The following is a 14,755-nucleotide window of genomic DNA, read 5'->3' on the forward strand; positions in this document are numbered from 1 at the left end:
GAACACAAGCTTTCAACTCTATATATCTCCATAAAGCAATGGAGTTAATGCTGATCACAAGAACTGTCTCAACACAACAAATTCAACAAACACACAAATGTTACATGCGCTTCTCATTTCTCGGGGTTTTTTTATTAAAGGACATCACAAGTTGGCGAGCACCGGGTTCACTGTTCAGATTTTGGATTTATTCCCTAACGTAAACAGTGAACTGTTAAAATAATAAATAAATAAATAAATAAATAAGAAATAATGAGCATGAAAAATGAAACATCATTAACGGCTCTGTGGTTTTATGTCACTAAGTGGAACTGGTAAAATTATTTCAGACGCTTCGCCTTTACTGTTTCCATTTTTTTCAAGACAGAGTAAACCCATATTTATTTACTCATATCGACATTATGGAGTACTGTCAGCACTTTGCTTGCTTTCTTTCAAATACGGATTTCTTAGTTGCTGTTGTTCCTCAAGACTCCTACTAAAGGAGAAGTATAGAAGGTATATTCAATAATATGAAACTGTGTTTGCAAATTAATTACATTAAAATATACAAACACCGGAAACACACTGTTATGAGCCAAAGCACAGATCGATGTTCCGGTCATCAGGTCTGGTTTGGACCTAATAGGTGTAGTGTTGGTTGATTCCAGATGTATTTGTCTCGGTTATTAAACTTATAAGAACCTAATCTGCTGTCATTGGGGACATGCTTGTTGTCTCATTCGTCATGTGCGTGGGAGTGTTTCCAGCAAACTGTTTCCATTAAACAGTTCCAATAATGCAAACGAAGAGTTGGTTAGAATGTGATTTTTTCCAAGTAAAGGAGAAATTGTTCAGATGTCCGACTAATACAACTGAACACATGCGCATATCGGGGATAGTTTGTCCAGTTAAAGCTAAAACTAACACTGTCTCTCTGAATCCGGGGAATGACACTACCTCCTTTGGTAAACGCAATGTAGATAACGGTAGGGGAGCCTTGCTTAACTGACTTACCCGCGACAGCTACTGCCCTCTGGATTTTCTGTATTTGATGGGATTTAGTCAGTAAATAGCCTCACAAAACGGAGACTTTGTGTGAGAAAGCCAAGGATTTGGAGATTTACTTAAGCGAAAGGCACAAGTTGCAGTGTTATGTTAAGGGAAAATTGGGTAAGAGATTGATAAGGATTAGAGTGGCATTCAGAAAGTTTTGAACAAACTAAGCCAAATCTAATTTGAAAGATTTTAGAATTGTTCGTTATACAAAGGGGCGTGGTGTTGCTGTAAAATATCCTTCACATCCATAAACGCTTAAAGACACACTAGAATCTATATTATCTTTTCATGACGAGATTATCTTCGTAAATATCATAAGGAACTCTTACGGTAGCAGGACTCACTCGACTGTAGTTGTCTGTACCTTGTCATGACATGACCACAACATGGAACCAACCACACCACTGACAAACACGTTGCTCCATCCTACAAACACATGGCTCCCATCATACAAATATATTACTCAGTCATACAAAAACATAACTCAATCGTACAAACATATTACATTAATAATATCACATTTCTCAATCATACAAACACGTGGCTCCACCAAGTGAAAACGCCTCCTCATCATACAAACATATTACACATCATACAATTATATGACACAATCACACAAATATGTTGTTTCATCATGAATATACATTGCTCTGTCACACATATATATTACTCTATCATACAAACATATTACTACAGCATAAAACATATTATTCAACCATACACATCATACAAACATATTACTCTATCATACAAACATATTACTACAGCATAAAACATATTATTCAACCATACACATCATACAAACATATTACTCCATCGTACAAACATATTACTACAGCATAAAACATATTATTCAACCATACACATCATACAAACATATTACTCTATCATACAAACATATTACTACAGCATAAAACATATTATTCAACCATACACATCATACAAACATATTACTCCATCGTACAAACATATTACTCATCATACAAACATATTACACAGTAACACAAATGTGTTTCTTCATCATGAAAACACATTGTTCTGTCACACATACATATTACTCCATCATACAAAAATATCATTCCTTCATACAAACATATTACTCCATCATTCAAATCTGTTGCTTCATCATACAAATGTTGCCCCATCATCACTTATCTCCTGGTTTATGTCGCTATTCTTTCATCATTCTTTGGCAAAGAGAAACTGAACATAAAATATACTGTTTTGTTTGACAAAGACCATAGATCTAATCTGACCTAGTTTAGTTCCACGAGCTTACAAAGACTCCCATCTGCCTGCCATTAAATATAAGCTATTAGTAGGGTAGGGTAGTTTTAGTGACTGAGTGAGTGAGGTTAGGCTTATGCCGCAGTTTACTTTTACGCCGCACTCAGCAATATTCCAGCCATATGGCGGTGATCTGTATGTTATCGAGTCTGGACCAGACAATCCAGTGATCAACAGCATGAGCATCGACATACGCAATTTGGATATTATGACGTGCCAACCAAACCAGTGAGCCTTACATTCCGATCCGGTTCGTCGCGTCTTACAACAAGCATGGTTTATTGCTCAAAGATCAATTCAAACCCACATCCTAACGGATCAGTAGTAGTAGTAGTAGTAGTAGTAGTAGTAGTAGTAAGAGTAGTAGTAGTAGTAGTAGTAGTAGTTGCAGCAGCAGAATTATTATTTTGGCTTATTCATAATTTATTTAGAAATTACTTTAGCCAATTTGATACTAATGATTTATGTCAAGCTTGGAGATTCAACACACCGTTTTGTTAAGCGACATACCATGTGTGGTAAAACAAATTGACCCATATCTTCCAAGTCTTCGAGTGTACTCTAATACTCATGACACCCGTACTGGCTTCGTCGCACTGTATCAGATCACTCTAAGCCCATGTCGTATTTTCTTATGAGATCAGTCATTTTATCCACACGTTGCAACAGGCCACACTGAGCTGGACAAACAGGAGACTGACTAATCCCCATTGAATTGTGTGTCGTGTATGTGTACAACAATGAACTGCAAGCTTAATGCCAAAATTCAACATCAACAAATCCAAAAGCACGCCATGTACCGCGACAGCTCAGCCAGAAAACAGATTTTGCCAAGGACATTTGGAATTGATTGAACACAATAAACAGACGAGTGGAGTAATTAAACGTGAATCATGCTCCATTTTGGAATAAAACAAACACATTAGCCGCTGGTACGAATGCGTGCATTTAACAGGGACTGTTAACTTTTAACCTGTGGAATTAAGCTGTGTTCTTGATTTGTCAAACAATTGTCCGTTACCCTGATTCTACTCGATGAGTGAACATCATCAGATGTTTCGTACATTCTCGCGTACATTAGTAATTTGAAGCCAGGATCATCACTGTTTTTCATCGCTGTAATTCAGTCCTGAAGTGTTTAAATGTACAGTCAAATGGTTGAGTGTTATACACAAGTGATACATACGTGTACAGATCAAAGGTTATATCTCTGTAGTTTTGACATCGATGAGTTGAAGAAACGAATGCCAGTGAACCTCTGTATAAATCCGTTTATAGGTCAGGATTCCCTCACCTTTTGGCGAACACCTGGTCTCATCACTATGTGATAAAGATTCATGGCCACACGCTCTGGCATCGTATCACATGATGCCTGCCTGAAAGTCTGCCCAAGAATCAGCTATTTTCAAACCACCGTCATACAGACGGAATATTGAGTTTGGCATGAAATATTCAAATAAGCATATCCTCGGTCGGACTTGTACAATCGTATGCCTATCCTCGTACTATAGTCGGACTAGTGCAATCGTACTATTGTACAAAATTCTTATGAATGTGGAAAGAGCTTGTTACCTGTATTCACTATACATGTATATAAACATTAAGCATTTTCTTTCCTAGTAAGTATTTTCGAATATACAGCGAATAGCTGGAGTACTGGTGATGTGGTGTAATTATTCATTCGTTTCTTTCCCCGGACCAGCAGGGACTTCAGCAATAAGCCCCGGCAAGTATGGGGTGTATAGATGAATGAAGTGGCGTCCTTGTAAATGGCAGACCGCATAACATTTACCATGGAGTCACAAGCAACTAGGCACACAAACTAAACCCTTACACTGAAAATGAGTCCCCACTATTTCTGTGTAGTGACGTTTGTGCTAATCGAAACGTATCCTGCTGATAATCTGGGAGAAAAGGTCCATTAAACATCAAAGTACTTGACCTTTTAGTGGCTGCTTCGTAAGTGCTTGATGTCACCACGTTAGTTCACCAGGCCTGACTTAGCGCCTCACTAACAATAAAACCTATTCCTTTTTTTCAATTTCCATGGAAATGTCAAATGCGGGAGGGATTTTCTGAGATACAAAGCCACGAGTAGCAACGTTGGATAAACTGAAATAAAACTTTAGGGCTTAAGGAAAACGGACTCAAAAAGCAAGTAGCTACATTGAGCTTATTTGAAAACACTAAATATGAATAAAATTTTTAGGTTGAGGTCATGAGAATACAATAATATGTCCAGTCGATTGTGAAGCATCTTTCGACATAAAATCATCCTTCCAATAGTGTATATAACAATTAAAGAGAATGTCTAAATAAGCTGTGACTTAATGTCACGGCGCAGGTCACTGTCAAAACATAACTGCAACTGCTCAAAACAGTTTATACCTTTTATATATATGCTCTGCTTGTACTCCACTGTTTGTTTGTGACTGTGACGTATATGTGTCTGTTCCTGTCATTAGTGATGATTATGTGTGTTCTATGTACCTACTTGAAAGTGTAATATGTGTCGTAACCTGTGAACAACTTTACTTTACTTGCAGTTTTACCCGACATTCATCTTGTCAGATATGAGTTCTAAAACAACCTGTCATATTAGAGTTGTTTGTGTGGGTCAGCTTATGGTGATAACTCGACTCATCATAGAAATATACTGTTACCTAGCAACTCATCATAGTATGATACTGTTACCTAGCAACTCATCATAGTACGACACTGTTACCTAGCAACTCATCATAGTACAATACTGTTACCTAGCAACTCATCATAGTACGATACTGTTACCTAGCAACTCATCATAGTACAATACTGTTACCTAGCAACTCATCATAGTACGACACTGTTACCTAGCAACTCATCATAGTACGATACTGTTACCTAGCAACTCATCATAGTACGATACTGTTACCTAGCAACTCATCATAGTACGATACTGTTACCTAGCAACTCATCATGATAGTGTTCGTACAGTAGACGAAAAGAGTAAAGTTATTTTATGACAATGGAAATGGCTTTGTCACTCATATTTGTAAGTTGGAAAACACGTCACTATTTTCACAAGATGTAATATATCGTCTTATCTTTTTTGGCAGAAATTTACATCTGTTTGACCAAATTGGCTGTGTGCAACTTCTGTTAAGTAAAACACCTACACATTAGTATCGTTTACACAAATGTTAAAAGCATTCCAAACAAAACAGCAAAGAAGCAGGTTCTTGACATGATCAAGTGATTTACTTGAAAGAACACTGTATTTATATGAACAAGAAGCCACGTGAAGAAGTGATATATTGTATTTGTTTGGTGAGTTTATCTGGGCAAGTACTGTGCTGGGGATCACGTGGAGATTGTTCACATTACGTGTTTACCGTTATCCCTCTAATTCGAAGAATTACACTTTTGTTGTGAACAGTCTTACTTTCGCAAAGTCCGTAAAGATTATGCAAGATTTCACTCCAACGAAGTTCTCGAAATGTTCACGTTAACAGAGAAGACATCCTCTCCTGCAAAATTTCTTGCCATGCTGGGAACAAATATTAACAATATCGTCGAGTTTTAACACTTAGCGAACTGTCGTAAAAACAGCCTGCTTATTGGCTATGTACAACGATATGGCCAAGGAATGAGACGATTAACAGAGACACAGAGTGCATACTGAGGCTTTAACATGCCATGAAACTAACACTTCGAAGATTATGCCATAAGAAAACATGCTTAGTTTTTTCCTTCTGTTTGGAGTTGTACCAGATCCTGACTTCAATATTTCTTAACGTGGGACAATGAAAAGGTTACGTAATCACCTGACCGTTCAAAAACGATGACAGCCGTTCTTTAAGAAGGTAATCACAAAGCATTTTCTTGAACACATCCTTCTAGAGCTTCTCACCTTTTGACTAAGCATAAGAAAACGTAATGATGTACGTTAACTTATGCACGGAACTTTGACACAGTGACTGCCTAATTACGGCGACGAACACCGTTACTTGAATGGTTCATTTTACCATTCCGATGAAATCATAAGTATGCTTTTATGTATCGTTATCAAACAGTTTATTATGCAGACTCTACAATCTAGTTTTTATACGCGTACGTGTACAGTATGAATATTCTATCATGAATATTATCAAGATATGTGTTATCAAGTATAATATTAACAAGTTATAGATTTATGAATCCCAAGTCCCACTACGCTCTATATCATATGCTCGTCGTACATCCTTCGCCATGTTCCAGTGACGTCATTACACATAACATACATATGGTTACCGACCAACTAGTAGAATACTCGAAATGAATAATCTCAGAGATCTGAAGGTAATAAGGATAAATTAAATGTCACTGAATGATTTTTGTCATTTTTCTAAATTCAGCATACTGTGAAACCACGGTAAATCACGGTAAAACAGTAATAAAGGTTGGAATTTCGGTTGTACAATTTGGCAAGGTTGAATGTGACGTAGGGTGTACCTAATCACACAAAGACCTTGGTTGTCCTTCTTTGTCCCTTGTCTTTCTCTCATAGAGCAATACACTGCTACAGCCGAACGTGAGTTTTTGTTGACAACTAACAAGACAGATGTCTTTCTCATATTTAACAAAAGGATCGACTTAATAAATGTTGAATGGGACAATACCAACGCAACATCACTGAACAAAAAATCGCCCTTATTAATATAGAGATAGCCAACAGCTTCAATGTAACTTCCCGTTGATATTGTGACGAGACCGTACGTGTTGACCCGATGCTCTGTGACGTGCTGATGGTCTCCCTGCCACGTTAAGATGACCTACTGACCAATGTCCACAACCTCACGAACATGCTCATATGTAACACTATTCAGTTGAACAACACAGGGCACATCATTAGCATGGTCTTAACAGACTCTCCTCCACCTCCTCCTGATTTAAATGTACATGCCCTCGAGCACCTGATGTCCTCCCTGTGCTTATCATCACATACTTATGATGGACTACTTCTGTTCAGATTTCTCATTATTATGCAAATGGCTTTGTCGCTTTAATACTGTTGTCACTTCCCCTGTGAATATTTGACAAAGGCTTACTGGAATGTGTGAAATGTCACAATGAATCCCATTTGAGCTAAAGCTTTAGGTATTCTGATGCAACTCAGTGAGGATGGAGCAGTGAACGTAGGTTGGTGCCGCATATAATTTTGCAAGCAGTGGCGGCTATAAATAACCATGTTTTGACCAGCGGCTTGATAGGGAGTTGTCCTTGTGTGTTTACGATGTCACAAAATCTGTCGCGTTGGAACCGTAGTGCAATATCCTACAACAAGCATTGAGACCTGTTATAGCTCGACCTCAACCGATGTGCTGTTACTAAATAATACCCATTTATAAAAACATCCTTGGACGGATCTAATTGTACCAAAGTGTTAAGTCACGGCAAGGGATGATGTTACAAAAATACAACATAGTTACCTTACCCTACACGTCTATGGAGGATTTAATGACCAGCGAATTCATTACGTCACAGCTAATTGCACCACACTGGGAAATCTCTTGTACTCTGTGACAATGTCACTGTATGATGTCTTGCAATATTACCTGTTTCCGTTGCAGTTGCCTAAGATCTTAGACTGCACAAACTGCACAGAAGTAAACTCACATTGGTCCCAAGCCAGATATTTGTTGACGTCAAAGATTAAAGGTTGGTATATCCTTCAAGACAAACCTAGGTCTAGATACAGGGATCTATGAAACATTCCCTGCTGCAGCTTGTTATGCTGGGGATGACTTGTAACCAAACCACCCACCACACCTCGGTTGTGGATACATCCCGCCCTGCTCCAGCTCACTCTACAGCCCCTTCTTCAAAGACCCAGCATAACACTGGCATTTCCTGGTCACTTTACAAAGTGTCAACTAAGAATTCTCGCTTCCCTTTCTATATCAACTTTGTGTGCATTTCCTCTTCAAAACATGGCGTATGTTTGTGACGGCTTATTTCACATATTTCTGATATAGATTCAGCAACTGTGTTCCATTCATTGTCTACTCTAGGAGTTGTTGGTCCAGGAGAGTCTGTTTTGGATTGTCATTCCTCGCATCGTTCAGTAAAGCTTTTATCAACAAAGTGGTCACATGGTCAAACTTGGTAATTTAAATGACATTGGGAAAGCTTGATCCAAATTTATAAACAATGTTATATATTTATCTCTTTGTATAACGCAAAGACATTCGATTACAGGACAATCAACGACGACCCACCAGTAGATGGCCAGGGTATTGATTTAAAGGGTTGTTAGATTGGACTATGAATGCCTCTGTTTATGACGTCTATGGTTGAGGTGAAGGTTACCCTATTGATTACAATGAAGAAAACGAGTTTATAATTTGCCAAAAGTTGTTTAATGACAAACAATTTGAAATGGAATGATTAAACACAGCAAAAGAGCACTTATTTACTGAGGAATATTTAGTTAGACATTCAACGAAAATAACCAACACTTTTCTTCACTGAGTTAGCCTAGGCGTGATTTGCTCCCAACCGTTTGTACTCTTATTACACTTCTATGTTTGTTAGTAAAGCGTATTGTTTATCAGGCGAGCGGGTATTCCCCCGTCTACAAATATTGTTCTAAAAATGACACATTCATACATTCATAATAATGAAATCATTTGTCAGGGATTACCGGACTGGGATTTCTAACCAGTATATTTCATAGAGAATCAAGGTAAATTCTCCGTGGGATTAATTTCCTTAGAAAAAAAATCGCCACATGTATTCTATTTCGCTCACAGAATGAATTTTACTTTATAGGAACTAGATATTAGTTCACTAAAGATGTCACGACTAGGATGCAACATCATCTTGTGACGTCTGTGGCATACAGCACATCTGAAGACCTCACATCGTCCTTATTACAACGCATGCTAGCCATTGTCTGATAGATAACGAACGAAGGAGATTCACAAAGTTCATCAATTGACCGTTGCTGTTCAGAAGAGTAGGTGACTACATGTTTGCGTCGTAGTTCATAAAACACTAACAGATCCCTTTCCATGACAAACAAAATCTCAGCGCAAAGCACAGTAACGCGGCCTGAGTATGTGTATGAAGTGGAACAGGACAGACAATATGCCTACTTTAAAACCAATTCAATAACAAATCTGTGAAAACAAGCAAGATCGAGAGAAAATAACATGGTTCAGAGCGAAGTCCAATTGATTTATGAAATATGTGTCTAGTTTGTGTCCTGTCAATATATATACATAAACAATTTAAAAGTTTGAATCCTACTTTTTTGACATGACAGTGTCTTCCTGTGCAAACTTACTGCAAACTGTCAGGTTTGGTGCATTGTGCATGTGCAATGTTACGTGGTTGCATGTGGAGCAGTGTGCTTGTGTACACAGTGGTACGTTGATGACATGTGCTGTGCGATTCGCATAGAGAGTGGCATGAAATGTATGAGTCAATTCAAACCTGAATTCTCAGATAAGCTGTTATGATCCCCAGGGAGTCGAGAATGAAAATACCTTTATTGTTACATCCACGAACCGAAGTCGATAAGTATCACTGCGGCACCAAACGTTATGACAGATTACATGGTCGGTGAGGTACCTTGAACAAACGTCAGCCTCGTTGCAAAATTAGCCAAACATCAACGGTAATTATTTTCTTTATGGCAAGACAGGAATGGTAATTGTGCAAAATATTCTCATGCACAAATCTTGCCGTGTGAAAAAAAACCCTGTTTATCACAAACGGTGCACTCCCTTTACAGTTAATAGTGATGTTTAAAGGGGCACATTGCCTCCATGTTTGCATTGTATGGAGCATTCCTGTGTCCCGTTACATAATTCGTGAAAGCATTGTTCAGTTAATTAGGCTGATGTATGGTTAAACAAGAGCTGGTCACATTAGCGCAGTGCCGTGGTAATGAAGCTGCTTATATTTACCCAAGGCCCATCTTTACACTGCTGTCTCGACAGGAAGCGGCAATGTACTAGGGAAATATTGGGACAATAGTTTCCGGCAACGTCGCTTTTTGTTCACGTCATTAAGCACAATCGTGCTCATTTAAATTACACCAACTAATACCTCCGTATCTTAATGTACTTCGCCCGAGTCCGGTGCTACCTTTATGGCACACCAGCACTCACGCCAGTCACTATCCTCACTCATGCCAGTCACTATCCTCGCTCATGCCAGTCACTATCCTCACTCATGCCGGTCACTGTCATCATTCACACCAGTCACTGTCATCACTCATGCCAGTCAATGTCCTCATTCACACCAGTCACTGTCATCATTCACACCAGTCACTATCCTCACTCATGCCAGTCACTATCCTCATTCACGCCAGTCACTATCCTCAATCACGTCAGTTTCATACTGTGAGGCAGTCCCCCACCCACGCCAGTTGCTATCTGTATGACAAACCCGACTCAAACAAAAATAGTAATTGACAACCAAGTATCTATTTACATGCGTTATCTACTAAGAGGCGTGTTTCCTATATCATTCAATTAGTACAAAGAAATATGAATAGACTCCTACTATATATTTGGTACATATGTCAACTAACATTCCCATTCAGAAACTGGTCAGTATTGCAGTGTATATTTACACATACTGTAAAGCATCAATAGCTTGTACTTTAGCTGTGAGTGTTAGTGGGTGGTAATCGCAGTACTGAGAGCATAATACACTATCAAATGACGAGAAGTGACTCAGCATCACAATTACGGCCCGCTTGAAATTCCAGCGCCACTTTTAAGGGTTATACCACATGATGTTAGTGGTTATTCCAAGCGATGTTTCTTTTAGCTAGACTGTCAACACTTGGGGAAGGGTATGTGCACCAACTTCAGCTAGACAGGTGGGTGGTACGTGGTATCAGGGTGGTGACAGGATGGACTAATGTGTGGCCAGCCCTATAGCTAAACATAGACGACCACAGCGCTCCGGTCACATCGCGTACACAAGTCCAGACTACATGATTTGGGAAGAGGGTCAATTAAAGCGATTGGAATGTACTAAGCCCTTTTGTGATGTACAAAGTATGATGAACAAAGACATTAGGTAAAGCTCTTGAACTGTGGTTTTCTGGTTCGCTATCCTCATTATGCATCACGTCCTTGCCTCTGTTTTCCTAGGTCCAGTAAGTGTGATGCGTTGTTAGTTCATCGTTACCCTGCCTTACAAACCGTAGATTCCATCACGTCTCTACGTGCGTGTATGCCTTTCAGTTCTTTTGTTCTCGGCTCTTTACACGTTGCCATTACGTGTCTGAGACTGTAGGTACAATTAGTTGCCCCTTATGTTTATGAAATAATCCCATAACAAAGTTATAAATGTAGTAGAAACCTTGTATGATCGTATCGGTATTGACAACATTTATAAACAAGAAAAGAAAAATCTCGAAGAAAGGGAAAACCTAACCATTGGATAAGGACTGCAAATTCACATATACTTCCCATCAAAAGTTTCGACTCACTTAAAACATTCCCTATATGTTATGTGTATGTATATGGTGACATCGAAGATTGATTTCTCCACTAATTTTGGGGTACCAACTGCAAACCTTATGCAGATTAATTGCACGATGATCATGCATCAAACTACTGAAAAGCATGTGCAAATATCGTGCACGTGAGCAGCTGCGTTTGAGTGTAAAATTTGGTATATATATATATATAAAAACTACACATATGATATCACGACTTAGTGTCATGCTAAATAAGATATGTAGACATGTGAAGAACATATGACAAAAGATACATTTCCTCCATTTAACCTTTATGATGGGCATTGGTGAATAATGCAGTAATGCGGGGAATGTTTCCAAGCCAGGTCCTATTTTACGTGGGCTTTCTCAAAATGTGATTAATGTTGACCTCAAAATGTACCCACTGTGTCTTTTGAAAAATGAAGTCACCGTATTCACCTTTGGTGGAAACAATGTCTTTGCAAAGAGAAATAGTTGGAACACGACTATAAACAAACATAACTGAAATCAAGACAAGACAGGGCCAGTATGGGACGACACACCAGTATGTTGATCCAGAGTATGAGTACGGCAATGAATACACTAGCCCTTATTTTGTTCTAGAATTGTGTCTATATATTTCGGCATATGCTCCACGGTGGTGTCAAATAAAGGCTTAAAGTCTACCTATTGTTTCAGTCAATGTTTTGCGTAAAATTTGTTAACTCACATGTCACTTGTCAGCCATATTGTCATAGAATCACAGCAATTCTTTCAGAGGAACTACAATATGTGAAGATGTGAAGATGTCCTTTAACGGAAAATCATTTTTATTTATATGCACTCTCGTGTTTGCATAATTTTTACATCAAATTTCTATTGTTGACAAATATTCTTATCTGCACTGACTGTGTATGTAAGTGAATGTTTCATGTCCCATCAACACCCATTCAAAAAAGTGGATGAAACAATAACGGTATTTACATCATCCTCGAAGCAACGTCATTCATATTTGTCTTCATGCATATATGGATTTATATCATGTGTGTTTGCGAACGAGAAGACAGTTTAACGCTCAGACTTAACATAGTATAAAGCATCAGATCACTGTGTTTGTAAATCCAGCATGCATCATAAGAACGCACGCACACGTACATGCAGTGCTTCACATTTTTAGACGAAGTGCGTAGTTTTAAATGGTTTTATGTGAAAGGTTGCGCTTAAATAACCAAATGTGTCTAATGGTTACCACAGCGTATCGACAATTGAAAAAACTCTGAATGTATATGTATACATGTATACAGGATACTAAGATCAATCCTCTACTCGACCTTCATTTACAATTTAAAGAAAAATCAATTCAGAAAACTTAAGATTTTACTGTTGCCTAGTTATTACCATTAGACGTTGTGGAGTATTTGTGAACATGTATAGATATTTTAGTGATCTGACGTGTATTGAGGGAGTACCGCACCACGAAACTATATACCTAGAACGGCTCATGTTCAAATGGCAGGACACTGAGACAGTTTTCCACAATATGTTGTTATTTAATATGATAAGGCTATTTATCGGATGACGAAAAGAGTTGCAGTTAAATAAGGATACATAGTTGTTCAGGCTTTATCAGATACAATGTTCAACATTTGTTAGGGCGTGTTCTCCAACTAATCTTTGAGGTCTAGTGAACCAAATTTCTGAGTTTCTAATATTGTAGTATACACAGAGTCAAACAATATAATTCAGAAGAGATTAAGTTTACACACATTGCGATAGCTATATGCGATGGTGGTATGTCTTCTAAAGAATGTCAAACACCTTCTCCGGACATATGTATGATAAAACAGGCCCGTTATGGTGTAGAACGAAATTCAGACTATATTATATGATGTTTGATCTCTTCAAATGTACCCCTTACGTATATATAACAGACGAAATTTGATAACAAATATCGCTAAATAAGTTAGGTCCCTTTGAACGCTTATCCACTTTACGAGACGAAACAGAATTCATTCAAGAATACATTTGGGTTGGTTATGTTTTATTCCAATGTGGCCTAATCTGTCCCTTAATATCACATAAACAGTCAAATACATTAAAACAATTATCAAACTTATATTACAAAATACTTACCTTTGTGGGTGTGGTCGCCAGAATGGAACATAGAACATTCCAAGAACCGATAAGTATCGTTAATACGTGTCGCATTGCCGGTAGCAGTTTTGTAATAATCACAGTTAATGGATGACAGGCTTAAAAGCAAAAATATCGAAACCCAACACAAATAACGAAAGTTGTCAAGGGAGTTCAGGAAGACACCATCCGGTACTGTCCGTGCTACAGAGTATGTGTTATCTTCGGTATCTATGTGAAACTCATCCCTGATTAATTGTCCTCCTTTTCCTCCGCTAGATGCCTGAATCTCTGTGCTGCTATTACTGCACACATCCAACGTGTTGTCGTTACACCTATGAACATCGTCATCCCTTGGCTCCACTCGACGTTCATTGGCTGCCTGGTTTGTTTGACGCTCGCCAACACCAACAAACAGGTATCGTCTGCCTGAACTATCGTCTGCTCCTGTTTTCGCCTGCTTGCACCACAGCCCTGGGATTGTCTTTTTTCACTTTAGATGAAGGTTTCACCCCTTGGATGTATTTATTGTTAGTAGTGGTCAGGGAACACTTCCCTTGAAGTATTGATGTCGGGTGTGAAATGAATCAGACCAACTGGCCAACAGTTGGACAGCTTCTGATTTGGCTGACTAGTGTTGCGTGTGCGTCACAACGAGGAAGGCACTTGGACATTGTATTCTTTTTATATTAGGTTTGGAATAAAGGAGTGTGCTTTGGTCAGTCTTTAAAGTGATTTAAATCTAGGGATTTAGCCTGCATGGCTCATCGTTTATCTTTACGTTCACAAGTTAATGACGCCTGATATCAAAGCATGCGGAGTTTTTTATATTTT

At 38.4% G+C, this 14,755-nt stretch overlaps 1 protein-coding gene across 1 annotated transcript in view; it reads right to left on the reverse strand.

Moving 5' to 3' along the window:
• The window catches only part of LOC137279182 (uncharacterized), a 30,200-nt gene extending 16,204 nt beyond the window's left edge, over window positions 1-13,996 (reverse strand). Inside the window, exon 1 of the mRNA XM_067811671.1 lies at window positions 13,922-13,996. Within this exon, the coding sequence (XP_067667772.1) occupies window positions 13,922-13,996 (75 nt within the window). The remainder of the gene's footprint in view (window positions 1-13,921) is intronic.
• Between the last annotated feature and the right edge of the window lie 759 nt (window positions 13,997-14,755).

This window comes from Haliotis asinina, chromosome 3, assembly GCF_037392515.1.
Source record: "Haliotis asinina isolate JCU_RB_2024 chromosome 3, JCU_Hal_asi_v2, whole genome shotgun sequence".
NCBI lineage: Eukaryota > Metazoa > Mollusca > Gastropoda > Lepetellida > Haliotidae > Haliotis > Haliotis asinina.